The sequence below is a fragment of the Oppia nitens genome, unplaced genomic scaffold (genome assembly GCF_028296485.1).
Source record: "Oppia nitens isolate AA-2021 unplaced genomic scaffold, nextdenovo-longstitch-racon4-pilon3 scaffold18_pilon_pilon_pilon, whole genome shotgun sequence".
NCBI classification, from domain to species: Eukaryota; Metazoa; Arthropoda; class Arachnida; order Sarcoptiformes; family Oppiidae; genus Oppia; species Oppia nitens.
This window is the reverse complement of record NW_026533197.1, coordinates 936,796-953,794: the sequence shown is the minus strand read 5'-3', so window position 1 is coordinate 953,794 and position 16,999 is coordinate 936,796. Positions and strand designations below refer to the sequence as shown.

Genomic DNA, 16,999 nt, shown 5'->3' with positions numbered 1-16,999 from the left:
CACTTTCCTAACAAATATAATATAATATAATTATCAATAACTTACCATCAATTCATGTAATAATTGTAATTAACATTGTCTTCAATTAATTCAAGTTTCAAATCATAATTACATTTAGATTAGCTGTGATMKTGAAAGCAGACAACGTGTTTAACGATTATTGTAATGTAGTTAACATATAGTGACAAAACTGAAATAAATAGTACCGGTATTACAATACACTGGTATTTATAGTGTATTATAATAGCAATATAATGTACACATCAGCCAACACATGCCTAATCACGATTGTGTGGCCCTCTATATGATTGCAATCATTGTATTCATGTAATTATAAAATATATGTTAAACTACTGTAGATGTCACTCATTGATTGTATATATAGATAATTAGATACCAATATATTGTACATTATATACTATATATTATATATTATATATGACTGCATTMATTGATTGAATATTATATTCAAACGATTGCAAACATTTAGAATATTCTATACATTGTTTAGTAATTGATATTTAAAACACCATTGCATTCAATGTACTGTTTTTGTGTATAAATTTATCCTAATATTAATCCATTAGTTTAACAATATTGCAATTAGTGAAGTGCTATATTGCAATCATTGTAATATTCACTCACTATATAATTGTCATAATAAACAGTATTTATTATATAATAATTATGAAACAAATAGACTTCAATAAAAACATAAACATCGTAACATATTAAGTGTGTGTGTRTTTTATACAGTAATGGTGTACAAGTAGTGCCATATTATAAGGTATAGTAGTTTATCATAATATCAACTTAAATAACAATATTTGCATAACAATCTTAAAGTATACTGTATTTCAATTTGCAAATTGCAATACATACATAATTTCATATATTTACAAACATATATTATATTTGATGATAGCGTCACTAACCTAACATATAATAAGTAAGTTTTGCTTATTATAAAAGTGTGATAACTTTTGAAATACATTTACAGTACAATAACATAAATATCTGAACGGAATTTACAAAATGTATTTGTTTTTTATTATGACTATGAATTAGAAATCAATTTTAAACACACAATCAGTTTTGAAACATCGGTTCAGATAATAGGGTAAAAATTATCGGATCGGATAATAGCATAAAAACTGTATCGCATCGCAATTTATTATACAGTATTTAAGAAARTATTCACTAAAGCAAATAAAAATWAGAAAATTTTGACATAAAGTGGATATTTATACGAACTCTAATTTTGTGTATTACTGTATAAATATAATGAGATACTAGTGTAGAAAATTTAACGAAGTTTATATTATAACTTATAAATGATTATATGAACTACTAGTTAACTAATTGAAATTAATTTTTGTGTTTAAATAATAACTACTGTTTTAGCATACTTTATAAAATAATTATTATGTTCAATAAATATAGATCAAAAATTTAAAATTAGTTATATCATATATTAAAACCTATAGTAATTAAAATTGAATTAATTATTAATAATTTTGAATTTATTGAACAAAATGTATATAATTTTTATATAATTTTGAATAAAATAATATTTATAAAGTGTTTGAATCGGATAGATCTTGAAAACTTGGATCATATAATGTCTATGCATTAAAACTTTAAATCATGTAAAACCAATGATTTTTAAAGATATTACTAAAAATAATTATTATATTTAGATATATTGTACAGTATATGATGATAAATATGATTGAATCATCAAAAATGCATTATATTTCTAATTTATTTTTAAATTGTTCAATATAATTTTAAGTTAACTACTATATATAAATTTTTTAACACACTTCTGAATATTATAATTAATTTTTTATAGACGAATAATATTATGTTATTATAAATAGATAGTATCAAAATAAACCAATAGAAAGTAAACTAAAATAAACAAAATTTTCATTTGTATCGTGTGAATAGTTTTGTTAATTTTGATAAAATAGATTTCATAACATAAAACATTATTAAGTCATTTAAAATAATATATTAAGATTAGTTGAAAATATTAAACTAACATTGCCAATCGAGATTCTTGAAATGATTTTTAATTTTGTTTAGAGAAACTTAGATTTGAGTTGAAAAACTTAGCAAATATAAAACTTTTATATTGTATAATATATAATGAATACCTATTTTCTAATATTAGGCCATTTTGTTATATCTCTTAACAAATAAAAGGTATATTGGTTTCAAAAACATATCTTTTTACTTTTTAATATATTATCCAAATCTTAGATTGAAATTAAAAAATTGYGACAATTAGACAGAACCACGATATGTCTAATTGATATACGGAATCTCTCGTCAAAGTATTAAATTAACTTTATATTAATTAATTGATATAAATTCAAACATAATATTTTGTTACTGTTGTAAAATAATATATATTATATTTGTTTAAAATATATTGCAATTTGATATTTAATTTTAATTGTCTTTTATTGTAAGCCTTGAAATTGTAGTATTGAAACATTGCTGAGATTTTATGATTATTATAATATAACTCAAAAACATTTCATTACATATATATTTATGTCTGACTCATACGTAACGTAACAGTCAGCGTAAGATTGACTCCAATGCAAAACAAATTCAATTTAAATACTTTTAAACACAGTTTTTACATAACATTTATACATTTTAAGTGTTTGTGTTATTATAAATATGTTTATAAAGTGTTTGAAAGAATGGTTTTTATTAATATATATAAGAAATTCATGAAATGATTGTTAATAAGCAATAATTATATACATTTAGTTTATTTATTTTAATTATGCGTTTTATCTTATTTTATGCAATGTATCATAATTTAGTTTTTAATGATATTTCATATTTTTGTTATGTTTTACAAATAATAATTACTAACAATTTTTTATAAATAATTTATTAAATAATTTTTTAAAATTTTAGTTGAATAGTATAGTTTTATTATATTGATATAATATATATATATATATATATATAATAAATATGATTTTTGTGTTGTAAATAATATATAATATTATAATTAACTCTTTAATTAAGTTGTTAATTAAACAGCTAAAAATTTATTAAAAATAAAATATTTGCAATTAAGTGCCAAATTGTTTGGAATATAATATAATTTAAAGAATATTTTTTAATTTGTTTTATTTATTATATGACACTCTTTGGCGATAGAATATTGTAAATAATAAATATTCTTTATATTTGTTGTAACATTTCATTAAACATAAAATATTAATGATAAAAATTTATATCACAATTATTAATAATCTAATTTTGTTTATGAATTGATACTAAAAGGTTATAATGTGTGCAATGAATATCTGCGAGTCTAATGCAGATCAAGTCGGGTCTAACAGTACTCTAAGTGAATGTGATACTCATTTAAATGAATTTCTAGTCATTGAATGTCAACCAAAGTTAATTGATATGATTTGTGACAACAATATTAATGGTAAGAATTAAATATTTATGAAATATAATTTTAATTAATTGATATAATAAAAGCATAACAACAATTAATTTTTATATAAAGTTATATAATATTAAATATTATGTTTATATTTAAAATGTATTTGTTTTGTATTTAGCAAATTTAGACCAAATTTTCAACTTTGATATAAATACAGTGATATCAACTGTCAAGACATTAATTCAGGTATTTATAAAAATTGTTGCCAATTATAATGTCTAAAAACAATTTGTGACTTTAAGTACTGTCAACTGTTAATTTTTTAGATTTCTAAACCTCGAAAATAATATACAGTATTAATACTAACTTATGTTATCTTATACTGTATTCTACTAAATACTGTGTAATAGTTTTTTAATACAAACGGTAGTTTCATGAAATCATTTTTATACAAATATTTAGTACTTATATAATACTATGTTTCAAATCATTTGTGTCTGAGCTGTGATTTGGATAGTTTCCAAAATGTTAATAAAAAGAAAATATTATTATTTATTTTAATATACTTTTTATCTCAAGAACTTTTATTTAGGAATTTTATATAACTTTTGATCGAAAGTTATTTTTGTAGATTTCCTTTTGGATTAAATTATGTTTGTCACTAATAACCTGATTAAAAGTCACTTAAAAATACATTAATTTTGTAAATTTTTTTAATTAAATTTCTGTAATATTTTTTATTTCAAAGGATGTCTACGAAAATAATATAACAGTTCATCACAACTGTCTATTAATTGTTAAATCATTGCTGACTTTGCAATCATCTAATAAACGCAAAGAAATGACTTTAATGATTATCAATGACAATGAAATGATAGCATATCTCATACACATTGGAGAACATGTATTATATAATGAAAACAATGAAGAGGTCATTATTGAGACATTTTTTCATATCATAAATAAGCTTTCAATCCGTAAGTGTTATTTATATGATATAAAAGTATTATTTACTATTATTATGAGCACATAATTACAAAAAATCTAGTTATTTTCGGAAATATATTAAAATATAAATTACATTTTCAGACAAAAAATTTGTTCAAAAAGTTTATACCAATCATAAGTTGTGGTTAACCAAGAGTTTGTCATTAATGCAATACTATAGACATAAATATAAAATACTGAGTCTAATACTTTGCTATTTAAAACATTTTCTTAAAAACCGTAAGTACTGTACTGTTGTTTWTATATATAATCTGTTGATGTGTTTTAAAATTTACACCAAATATTTATTACTCACATATTTTATATGTTTTTTTCAAATTTAATGATAGCATTGTGTGCACAGATATTATGCACTAAAAACATCGATCAGTTACTCGAAGATAATATTAGCGCTGAGAATGAATTAATTAAAATAATTTATGAGATATTATCGGATCAGAAGTGGATGTCTTCTACAGCTATTCAGGCCATTGAAGTCTTAGCAATACTTTGTCGATGCCGTAAGACTTTCATTATTTTTATTTATCAATTTTTCTAATAAATTCGCTGTTTGTAATATTTTTATTTTGTAATGAAAAATTGCAGATATTGTATTAAAAATTTTTAGCCAACTTGAAATTTTATTAAATTTTACTAAATTAATTAATGTAWAGTATTTTATAAATAAAATTACTATTATTTTTAGATAAAGGAATTACATCTATACTAAAGAATTGTTCGCTTTATATACCATTTTTGGTSACTTTATTTGACAATTGCTCTTCAGTTATAATTGAATGCAAATCAAACAAAAACAAGAATATAATGAAATGTTTTCGATTTTCATATAATATTTTAGGAATATTTATGCATTTATCATATATGATGAATAGTAGAGACTATTTAATACATTTATCTATAAATCATAAAGTATTGACTTTTATGAAAAGCATAATTCAAAACAAGACTCAAATTGAAAGACCAGAGTATTTGAATCGAGTATTTATATTATCGAGTCTTTTAATACAACGATTATCCGAACCTTTATCCCTACCTTTGAAATCACATTATAATCCATATGTATTTGAATTGCCATTCAATGAGACTATTAATTATAACTTACAAAAGGATAACATTTTTAATGGCAATGATTTTAATAGCTATAATAATAATTATGATTATTACTGTTCAGATGAAAGCAGTTCAGACAATGAATGTGACCATCATTTAGATAATGAATCCATTTCTATTGAAAACGACGATAAAAATGTTATATCTTATAAACAATTTTTTCCCGAAATTAAAGATTTTGGTTGGGATTTACAGTTAAAACACATGGATGTGGACAATGATAACATAGATAATAATGTTTTGACAAATAAAAGAAAAAATAGCATCGATAGCATTAAATCACTTTTTTGTGGTTGTTTTGTAAATAATCATAACTCTGATAACATAACTGATAATATTAATCATTTGAATGATAATACTATGGCTTTGAATCAATCAATAAAAGAGATGATTGAGAGCTCTAAGGAAGACAAACGCAAAGAGATTTTTATGGAAAGCGCTGATTGGAGACATGTTTATACATCAATGGCTTTAAATACTAAAAGTATTCAATCAATTGTCATTTTAGCAGAACCTGAATTGGCTGCCAATATTGGAAACAAAGAGTTGGAACCGTTGACAATGGATGATGATTACAATAACTATGAGACGACCAGAATTAAGCTTATGGAGCATATTATACAGCGATTTGAACATAAAAACAATGATTTATATGTCATCTATGATATTGAAAATAAAGACATGTGTTTTAATTATAAAAATAGACTTCAATTTGAGTCCCGTTTTGAAAGTGGAAACTTAAGGAAAGTTGTTCAAAACGACTTAACCTCTAATGAATACATACTTTTGCTAAATACTGACATCAATACCTGTTCTCACACTCAATGGTTTTACTTCAGAGTTAGTAATATGAAAGCAAATGTTGAATATGTGTTTAATATAATTAATTGTGAAAAACAAAGTAGTCTTTACAATGAAGGCCAAAGACCAGTCATGTTCTCAACCAAAGAGTTTGTTGTCTGTGATAAACCATTTTGGAAAAGAGTTGGCTATTCTATAGCTTATTATAGGAATCATTATCTTAAAGATAATTTAATGACAAGTTTAATGAATGGCAAAACTCATTACACACTGACATTTAAAATACAATTTCCATTTGATAATGACATTTGTTATTTAGCTTTCAATTATCCGTTTAGTTATACATATTTAAGAAGTTGTATACATTTTTGGCAGAATTGTCACAACACTTGTAATATATACTTTCGTCAACAAACTCTATGTACGACATTAGCGGGAAATGATGTGCCGGTGCTTACTATTACCAGCTGTAAGCCGATCMCAAGTTCAATATCGCGTCAATATATAGTACTTGTAGGTCGAGTACATCCCGGAGAATCTAATTCTTCGTGGATTATTAAGGGTTGTATTGACTTTTTGTTAAGTGAAAGATTATCAGCAGAAAAATTATTGGAGAAATATGTCTTCAAAATAGTTGCGATGTCTAATCCTGATGGTGTCATCAATGGAAAGTAAATTAACTAATATTTTGTTTTTATTTATTAATAAATACATTATATATTAATCTATTAGTTCCCGAACGGGCGCACAGGGAGATGATCTGAATAGGCAATGGAGTCAACCCAATCCACTATTGCATCCAACTATTTATCACATGAAATCTTTAATAAAATATTTAAATCATATTTCAAACAATTCAAATCCAGTAGTTTTAGTCGACTTTCACGGCCACTCTCGACGTAAAAATATCTTTGTTTACGGCTGCTGTCCGTCGATGTCATGGAAAAGAAGTGACCGAAACAAACAACACGATAGCAGTCATATGGCTCTACCATTACTATTGAATTCAACGGCGCCTGCATTTAGTCTTAATAACTGTATGTTTAATATCGAGGAGAACAGAGAGAGGACGGCCAGGATTACCATTTGGCGAGAATTGGGTCTTACGGCGTGTTATACACTCGAGTGCTCTCAAGCCGGTTGTGATCAGGGATTATATGATGGCATGCATTTGGGTATTAATCAATTAACAGAAATGGGATCCAAGTTTTGTATGGCTTTATTAAAACTTCAATTTCAATACAACTCTATTACTGGTCGTCTCCTTCCTGTCGTTCCCAACGATCTTCTTATGGAATCAAACGAGTTGTGAGTTATATTAAAAATATATTCAATATATTATATCCAATAAAATTAATTAAAAATTATCTCATTTTAAGTTTAAGTGATAAAGATATTAATGAAGACGACAACAACAGTGAGGAAAGCTTATTATTTTAATTTTAATCTCTTTTTTGTTATAATTAATACMATTGTTTTTTATCTGTTAATCATTAATYCTAATTTATTTAAAAATTAGTTCATCAATACTTTAGTATATTGTATTTATTAATTGTTTTTGCTTAATGTTTAATAAAATGAAATAAAACCAAATAATAAATGTCTTTCAGATATTTTAATTTTGTAAAAAATAACAGATAATTCCATTTTAGTAAAATTGTTATTTTAAAAATATCTTAAACTTAAAAACATTTCAAATGTACGGTAATGTCTATAGAAAACAAATCGATATTTGCTTATTAAACAATTTAATTTTTATTTCAATAAATTTCATATAATTATAAAGATTGAGTGTATTCTAACTTAAATTTTTACAATAACTGAAAGATGTATACAATTGCTATCATGAAATCAATTTCAATTAAATTCAMTAAATTATAAAAAATAATAGTTTTAAACGATATTGTGTATAAAATAGTTATAAGTTATCTAAATCAGTCAGGTAAATTTTTCATTTTTTTCAATTATAAACAAATAAAATATATAATTTTTAAAATATATATAAGAATTTAAAACWATTATTGCTATTATTTTATATGATAAGTGACTCATTTTTAATAATATTTACCCATTAATACTTTACCAAAATAACAATAACTTATGAAATTGMTATTTATTTAAAAGTAAATATAAATAAAATTCTCAAATAAATAAATTTAATTATTTTAATGTATTATATTAAGTAAACATTTAAACAATTTATTTATTTAAATCAATATAAATATATATATATATACAAATCTAAATAATTTATATATTTATATATTTTATTTTAAGATTACATTCATTTAATGCCTTATCATAAATAATATATAATGAGATAACCAATCGTTGCAAACATAACTCATTTGATGAAACGTTTAGTATTAATACGTCCCTATAAACACCATAATATGTGGACAATATAGATAAATCATTGAGACAAATGTGTGCCTAATTTTATATTTCAAATAWTAACTTAAAATAAATATTTATGTAACAATAGTTACTTATTTTTATAAATATACAGTATATATATATATATATATATATTATAAATCAATAGCTGCACTGATAGTGTTTAAATTAGATTCAATACAAGTGTGTTTAACWTAWTATTTGTAATAAAAATTGTGATTTTGATAATTTATAATTAAGATTTTAAAATTAATGAAATTATGAATAAAATGATAATTACAATTGCAATTGTATATGAAGATTATAATTTATAGTCAAYTTAAAAATTATTATGAATTACTTTATCATTTTTAAAGTAAAAGTTTATAAATATTTAAAACTTATTTCATTGAATTCCTATTGTGTGGATTTGTATTGAGATCTCTAATATAAATTCAAAAACATGTCTTAAAATAGTAAATTAAAACTTTATGGTTAAAACATTAGAAATTGTTTTGAAACAAACAGTTATATTTGGATGGAATGTATAAACAACTTAATGATAACTGATTAGTAGCTCTTCATTAATAGGAATTAGTGTATAAAAAGGTGAGACAAACATATAGTCATTAGAAAAACGTTTGTCAAATCATTTAAACAATGAGTTATTATGTCTACAAAAATATAAGCGATTTTTGGTAAATGTGCTCAAAAAATGTCACACAAATCACAAACTAATTGTTGATTCACATCTGTCGGTAAAATCCCAAAAACGGTCAATAAATGTCACAAATGAAGCTTTTCATCAAAATGTGTTATCTTAAGGCAAGTGGCAGTCAAGAGAAATAAATAYAAATTATGTCTTTAAAACTGCAATCGCTATACAAAAGTGGCAATTCCTGTCATAGGAGTGGTAGCCTCGTCTCTACGTTTTTTAGGTCCATACTCTCCGATGAAAGAGCCGTCTTCACCAAACTTTGATGAATCGTCTTCAACATAATCAGCCATAGAATCGGTATCACTTTCAGCCTGTTGTAAACTGCCATTTAGTGACTGTCGACTACCYTTATGATGTGCAGCTCCAGGTCCACCCAATGGTTTATTATACTCATTAAAGCCTCCCTCATCATACTCTTCKCGTCCCTGTGCGGCCTCTTTCTCGTGAACCGAATATTTTCCGCCACGATTTCGCTTAACAATACACACTAATACTACTAATAATATAATAAGTGCAATGGCGCACATCATGCCAATAAACCATGGTGCAAAATTGGCCAAATGTGCTGTACTATTGCCACCCGATGGACCTAAWCATGCATTCAAACAAAACAATTATTAGTCTATTTAATTACAATAAGTTATAAATATTAGTGTTTTTGTTATGTAATTGTAAGCAAACATCCTAATTTAAAAATATGGTCATATAAAGATATATATATAATATTGTTGTGTCTATTATAATTTATTATTATAAATTATTATAAACATAACTATTATTTTTTTAAATTAAATTAATCTATGACTAATCAATGGGTAAATTAAAMTCTGTATTCAAGAAAAGACTGCAATGAAAATAAGTTTTCCGCCACCAAAGCGTCAATTGAAATGTTTGATATAACGCACGAGTAAAGATACCGCTGGCTGAGATCTCCTGGGTTTCGCTGGGAGTCTCGTACTGTCCATCGACAGCAACGATGCGAACTTCATAAGTCTTGTCATCTTCGAGACCTCTGATAGGAACGACTGTCGAATCCTGATTCTCATCCTTAGGTGTATTCAAGAACCGTTCGCTGCCTTTAAGTCTGTATTGAACRTAGAAATAACTGCCGGGTTTTTTGCCGTTCCCTGTCGTCGGATTCCATTGAATTCTGAGTTCTTCTTTACCGTCCTGTCCTTTTCGATGATACCATTCAAAAGATGGCTTATCTGGATATTCAGCCGCATCTTCAGATTTAGTAGTCAGCTCTATATAAAAGCCTTCACCCATTCCTTTAGAAGTTGTGGCTAAGATAGTGACTCTGTATTTAGTTTGAGGTGCGAGTCCAGCGAGTCTAGCGTTTGTGACGAGCGGGTCATCAATTATTGGTATACGCTCTAACCTACTTTCCAATGCAGTACCAATAACTTTCTCATAAAATATGCGATACCCGGTTAGGATACCATTTGGTTCATCAGGTCGTGTCCAAAATAAATAGAGAGCATTTGAGCCCAAAGGAATGCCATCAAATGAAGCTACTGGTCCCGGAACACCTTCCGGTGTATTAACAATTATTTCATTAGAATAATCGCTAATATAAGCCTCATTATACACAACAATTCGGGCATAATTTTTAGCATAAGGTTTCAATACTGTAACAATAGCTGACGTGCCATTTGGAGGCAATGCTACTTCACGCATATGTTTCAAGTCTTCATCAGCGACCCACGTCTGGATCTTATAACCTTTGAAATGTCCTCTAACACTATCGGGTGACACCGGATCCCAGGAAAATAAAGCAGACTTTGCATCTCTGATTTCTATAAGGCGAAAGTTCATCGGTGGTTGCATTGGTTTATCTTCACCCGACCACCCAATTACTTCAGTTGCTTGTATATGTGCCTGTCCTTTACGATTATGTGCTTCTACTTTGATTCGGTAGGGCCTAAATGTTGGCTGATTATAGATAGTAAACGACGCTTCCCTCCAATTATCGATWATTTTTGTTTCCCAGGGAACGTTAGATATGTCGTTTCGTTTCCAATATACTTTATAGAAAAAGTTTTGGCCATTGTGTTCAATTGGAGACATTGGTGTCCATCTAATAAGCAAATTATCGGGTGCTGTACCCCTTCCCACAACATTTTCGGGATTTCTATGCGGAACCTCTTCTTGTGTTGAACACATGGCAGATGAACCACTTGGTTCACTCGAACCAATYTTATTGCGAGCAATCACTCTAAAGGTATAGTTAGCCCACGGACTCATAGCTACTTTAAATTTGGTATCGGGTGCTGGTATGTTGACAAAAGCGTCTTCCCAATTATCGGGTGAAAAACTTGTATTAAATTGAATACTATAGCTAAGTATCGGAGCTCTCCTATCACCGGTTGGCTGCCATTCAACTAGAGCTGTGTTTACATCGCATTCAACACCAATAATTTCTGGAGCATTGGGCACATCCTGAACGGTAAGAGTGGCCTCAGAACTAACCGAATCTAAATCAGTTTTGGCGACACACGTGTAAACACCTGAATCAAGTTCTTTAGTAGTAGTWATAGTCAATGAGTTATCTGCTGCCTGAACAATGCGTGGGTCGTGATCTAAATCTATTTTTTTCCCATTAAAAAGCCATTCAATTTTTAGTACAAGTGTTGAGTCGGCCTCAGCGTTGCATCGGAAAACAGCCATTTTACGTGCGGCCACTTCAAAGTTTTCGGGTGCGTGTGTTATTTTAGTCCTGCCTTTAACTTCAAGTTCACCACTGGCATCGTCATCACCAAAACGATTAGTAGCTTTGCATTTAAAACTGCCGGCGTCTGTCATTAAGACATCTTTGATTTTCAAATCTCCGCTGTCAAGCACTGTATAACGACCACCTGTTAACTCTTGGCCATCCTTTTCCCATTTTACTATGGGTTTTGGTGCACCAAATACCCGACATCTGAGTAAAGTATCGTGCGATACAACAGCACGTGAAATAGGTTCGGGTCTTTCAGTGATAGTGGGCGGCAGCTTAAGTACATTGAGATAAAAGTCACGGAATGCATATCCGTGAACATTAGATGCATTACACTGAAACACTGAAGTATCCACTGTTTCTATCAAATCATTTATTATCAGTACTGATCCTTCAACTTTGCGACGGTTATTATGCGGTGCTTTTTCTATAGGAACTCCATTCACAAACCATTGCAATTTTGGTTCCGGTATTCCCGAAGCAATACATTTAAATGAAACTGTTTCGCCTTCAGCTGCATTCGTGTCATTTGGATATTCAATCCAATACGGAGCTGAACTCACTTTCACTTCCATTGCATGAGATTTTTGACTACCGATGCCATTACTAGCGGTGCATTCATATACGCCTGCAGTAAAAATTAWAAATATATTTTTAAATACTTATATTTGKATTAAATTTTAAGTAAAAACAAACCTTCATCTGAAAAGTCTACTTTATTTATGACTAAACTCTTGCCATAATTATTRAATGTAAACCGGGATCCCTCCAAATTACTGCCCCGTTTACCCCAAACTATGTCAGGAAGTGGTGTTCCACCAAAAATACAGTGCAATTCCAGTCTCTGATCTTTGAGAGCTGGAACTGACGGAGGAGATGTATATTGTACTACTGGTCCATGACTTGCCTGTCCAGAAGTTCCAGTGGGAGTMACTTTAAGAATCGTTTTACCGCCAACTTTATACTCAGTCCTAAAGATAGAAGTGGCAGAACAGGCATATTTRGCGTCAAGAAACTCGTCCTGTTTGGTAACGTTTGAAAAGTGAAGTCTTCCCTCGGGATCRACTGTCAAACGCGAACTATTGATACTTCTAAGGGCACCGGTATTTGACAATATTATCCAAAAAATTGAAGGCTTTGGGTAACCGGTTGGAGGGTTACAATCAAGAGTGATATGATCTCCTTCATTGACAAACACTTCTTTGAAGTCTTCGTCAGCAAATGAATTRAGTTCTGATTTGCGAAGAAACACTGAGTTTGAAACCGAAACTCCGTGTTTGTTCTCAGCGAAGCATTGGTAAAGACCTTCATCGACACCATCAGGTTTAGTGAATACTAGAGTWCCTCTACGGGGCTGTTGATTGATTCGTTTATCATAAGCAACATAATTGAATTCCAATCCATTTTTAATCCATCGATAAGTTGGTTCGGGATCTCCTTTGGCTTCGCATTCCAAAGCAAATGGTCGCTCAACTTCATCACTGGACTGTGCGACTTGAAAGAGCTGCTCCGGAAGCATCGGTTGCTTTATCATTGAAGGCGGCGATTGAACACATTGTATATCTGTTACTAAATTTACTATAATTTCAAGTATAATAACTAAAAATATATATAAAGTGTATATTCTTGTAGTGTTTGAAACAAAATTGCCACTCAGTATCGTTTGTCTCATGTTTTGTAAAATCTATTTAAAAAATATATTCAATGTATTAATAATTTTTTCTATAATAAGATACAAAATATTATCAAAGTTTAACATTATTACATAAAAARCAATTATTATAAAATTTTATTACAYTATATTGTGAACCGCAATGAGAGGATGTTTCATATCATTARGCTTTTATATATTTTGTGTAAATACTGTATACGATATAACATATTTTAAAAACAATTGGAGCCAAACATTAATAAATTGAATTAATGTTATTTTAGAGTCAGTATGGGATATATAATATCTAATCATATGCTGTCAACTGAATTAACTATATATAGCCTATAAGTAGTACAATATTATATATTATATTAATATAACAAACACTAAACTTTAACTAATGCCATAAATTCTCACAACATTTCACTGTATGTGAAACAAAGTTATCATATTATCCTTAAATTACAGTAAAAACCAAAACAAATAATACTCTCTATTTAACAGTCTTTTAGTTTGTGATAAAGTATATTTCAATTAAATTATTGTATTAATTAAAGTATGTAAACCAATCCCATTGTATAATATAATTGGATTTAGATAACAAATATTTAAGCAACACTTGAAATAAATACAGCAATATAATTTTTATAATGGTTTATTAAATTTCCAATATATACTAAATAACATTAAAATTTATTTAGTTTTTCAAACTATTAGTGAATAAATAAATCAATTAATTTGATGATTCATTAACAATATATAATTTAGTCGATCTGAAGCCAATATGAACTGCAATAACGGCTTTTTAAAAAGTATTTCAAAAGTTAATATCCAAAAAACATCGTTTAATCAATTTATTATAAATTAGTATAAAATAAATGTTTTATGTTAAACAACATTTGCATTCATACGSAACTATTTTTAATAATCATTTACAGTAATAATACATTCAATGTATCTAAAAATATCTCTTCATTTGACAAAAAATGATCGTTAGATGCGATTATTATACATCCCTATACTATATACAGTATATATAGGCTATAAACTAATATTTTAATACATTTAACTTAATAGTAATGTGTGTAAGGAAGCAATTCAATTGCAATACAAGGTTAGAGAGTGGCATACAATCATAAAATGTTTTATATAATATTAAATATTACTTTAAATTATTTTTTATTATTACTKTATTTTATGTAAAACTTTGATAGCATTTACTATAATATAAATTGTAAAAATAGTCATCAGATAAATAATAAAAAGACATTATTAGTTTTTCTTTTAAATAAAATGTTATGTCAGTGATAAAAATATATATACATTATTGTTATTTAGGAGATGAAACATAAATAAAGGTTAATAAAGGTTTATAGTATGATATTGTGTGAGCGATGCTTATAAATGTATGAATTATAATGCTTTTAACAATAAAAATACTTTAGTATCAGTTAATGGCCTAAAGCTATGACAACTTTTGTTATTTTAAAGGGAGGTATGTTTACTCATAGATGCATTTCGATACAGAGCACACCTGTCCCTTAACAACCTTTACATAACTGGCCTTATAATACTAATTCATATTAATATTTATAGTCAATTATTTGGTCTAATAATGTGTGGGATTTCTTTTAGCTGAAAAAWATTATATATTGTAAAACAATAATACTTGTGTTCAAATCAAATCATAAATTGCTTCAATTATAAACTTATATGCGATGAATAGTTTAATTTAATTAATGTTTTAAACCATTTAAAGCTACCTTTTAGTATGTAAATACATTTTCAGATCCTATTAATATCATAATAAACTCTATTATATGCTATAGCAAACAATTTAGATGTTTTAATACAAGTCAAACTTGTTATACAATCAAACAAATATATGAATAAAAAAATTGATTAACAACTTTATAGCAAAACATTATCTTATTATTTAATATTAAAACTATTTTTAATGATTAAATCATTTCCTTAATGATGTAATGAATGTCTAATAAGTTATCAGTAGTTTTTATTTCAAAGTCATTACTAAAATATTCATCGATTGATGCCTTAAAGTAATGTTTAACTGGTATTGATTTGCTGAGTAATCAAACATTTATTATACCATCACTTAATAGGATTAGACATTGATGTCAATTATTGTGGGAAATCAACATTACATGAGATGTCCAGCAAATAGAGTCAGTGACCAATCAATGACATTATTGCACAGTTAGTCCTATTTATGAGATAATATAAGACAATATTGACTATTATTTGTACAAACAATCATATGTTGTCTCCCATAGTATGCATCGCGTGCTAAACCTTATCAACTATAGGCACGTTTGAGACAATATTGTCAGCACTGGATCCCTGTGTCGCCGATGACTCACATTTGCCTAATACCTGTCCTTTGAATAGACTAACAGTTATACAGTATATTAATARTAAATTTACTGTACTTTATATGACATTAAATTACTTTATATTAATATATAAATAATCCTTTTATTACATCACGTAATGTAAGGCATAGAGTGAGAGCACAAACAACGCCCAAACCTTAACACTATATTTGAGTGCTATTTATATCAAATAAATCTATTTTTATATCTAATATATGTTTCAATCATTTTAACAAATATTACAATTAATACAATTATTTTATCATTTATAACATAATAACAAATTATAGTAAAACACATCACTTACCGATAAAATCAAAAATTAAAAGTAGTTTCAATCAATTAAGACTTTAAAAATAATGATAAAAACACTTAGTTTTTAATTTTGTTAACACTTTGACCACATTATAGCCGTCCAATTGGTGGCAACCGGTAATCACTGTCCATATTATCGGTGAATGAAATGTGTATTCAACAGTCATTTAATTAAACGGCATTTTGAGTGAATATGTTGTGTATATTGACTGAAAAGTGAGAGACAATTGTTGGGCCGTTAATAGCAATGCATTGAATGCATTGATTCACTGATTCACTGCATCCCTGTCTCACAGTTTGCCATACATTACGCCATTGCGCTAAACACACCCTTTCCTATACATTCAATGTATTTACTATTCAATACAATTCAAACATTGTTTGACTAATAAATAGTAGACACATGAGTCACACCCGTCTATCAAAGTTTCATTTGATTTGATTTGATTTAATTGCAATTCATTGATCAATATTT

At 27.2% G+C, this 16,999-nt stretch overlaps 2 protein-coding genes and 1 long non-coding RNA gene across 4 annotated transcripts; 2 read left to right on the top strand and 1 right to left on the bottom strand.

Moving 5' to 3' along the window:
* The first annotated feature begins 3,151 nt into the window (after positions 1–3,151).
* LOC128965813 (uncharacterized) lies at positions 3,152–3,663 on the top strand. Its single transcript, XR_008484693.1, has 3 exons — positions 3,152–3,198; positions 3,319–3,472; positions 3,609–3,663. It is a non-coding gene; the product is annotated as an uncharacterized LOC128965813 (long non-coding RNA).
* A 1,623-nt stretch (positions 3,664–5,286) lies between these two features.
* On the top strand, positions 5,287–7,789 carry LOC128965848 (cytosolic carboxypeptidase 1-like). The gene is made up of 3 exons (XM_054312626.1): positions 5,287–7,020; positions 7,082–7,657; positions 7,729–7,789. The coding sequence occupies exons 1-3, from the start codon at positions 5,300–5,302 to the stop codon at positions 7,787–7,789; spliced, it is 2,358 nt and encodes a 785-aa protein (XP_054168601.1). The 5' UTR covers positions 5,287–5,299.
* Positions 7,790–9,117: 1,328 nt separating this feature from the next.
* On the bottom strand, positions 9,118–16,796 carry LOC128965793 (neuroglian-like). Of its 2 annotated transcripts, none has more exons than XM_054312561.1 (4): positions 16,517–16,796; positions 12,859–13,846; positions 10,361–12,790; positions 9,118–10,032 (listed from the first exon to the last, which is right to left on the bottom strand). In XM_054312561.1, the coding sequence occupies exons 2-4, from the start codon at positions 13,832–13,834 to the stop codon at positions 9,605–9,607; spliced, it is 3,834 nt and encodes a 1,277-aa protein (XP_054168536.1). In that variant the 5' UTR covers positions 13,835–13,846; positions 16,517–16,796; the 3' UTR covers positions 9,118–9,604. The 2 variants fall into 2 exon arrangements, with proteins under 2 accessions (XP_054168536.1, XP_054168535.1); XM_054312560.1 differs by having other exon boundaries at positions 9,119–10,032; positions 10,349–12,790.
* Positions 16,797–16,999: the final 203 nt, after the last annotated feature.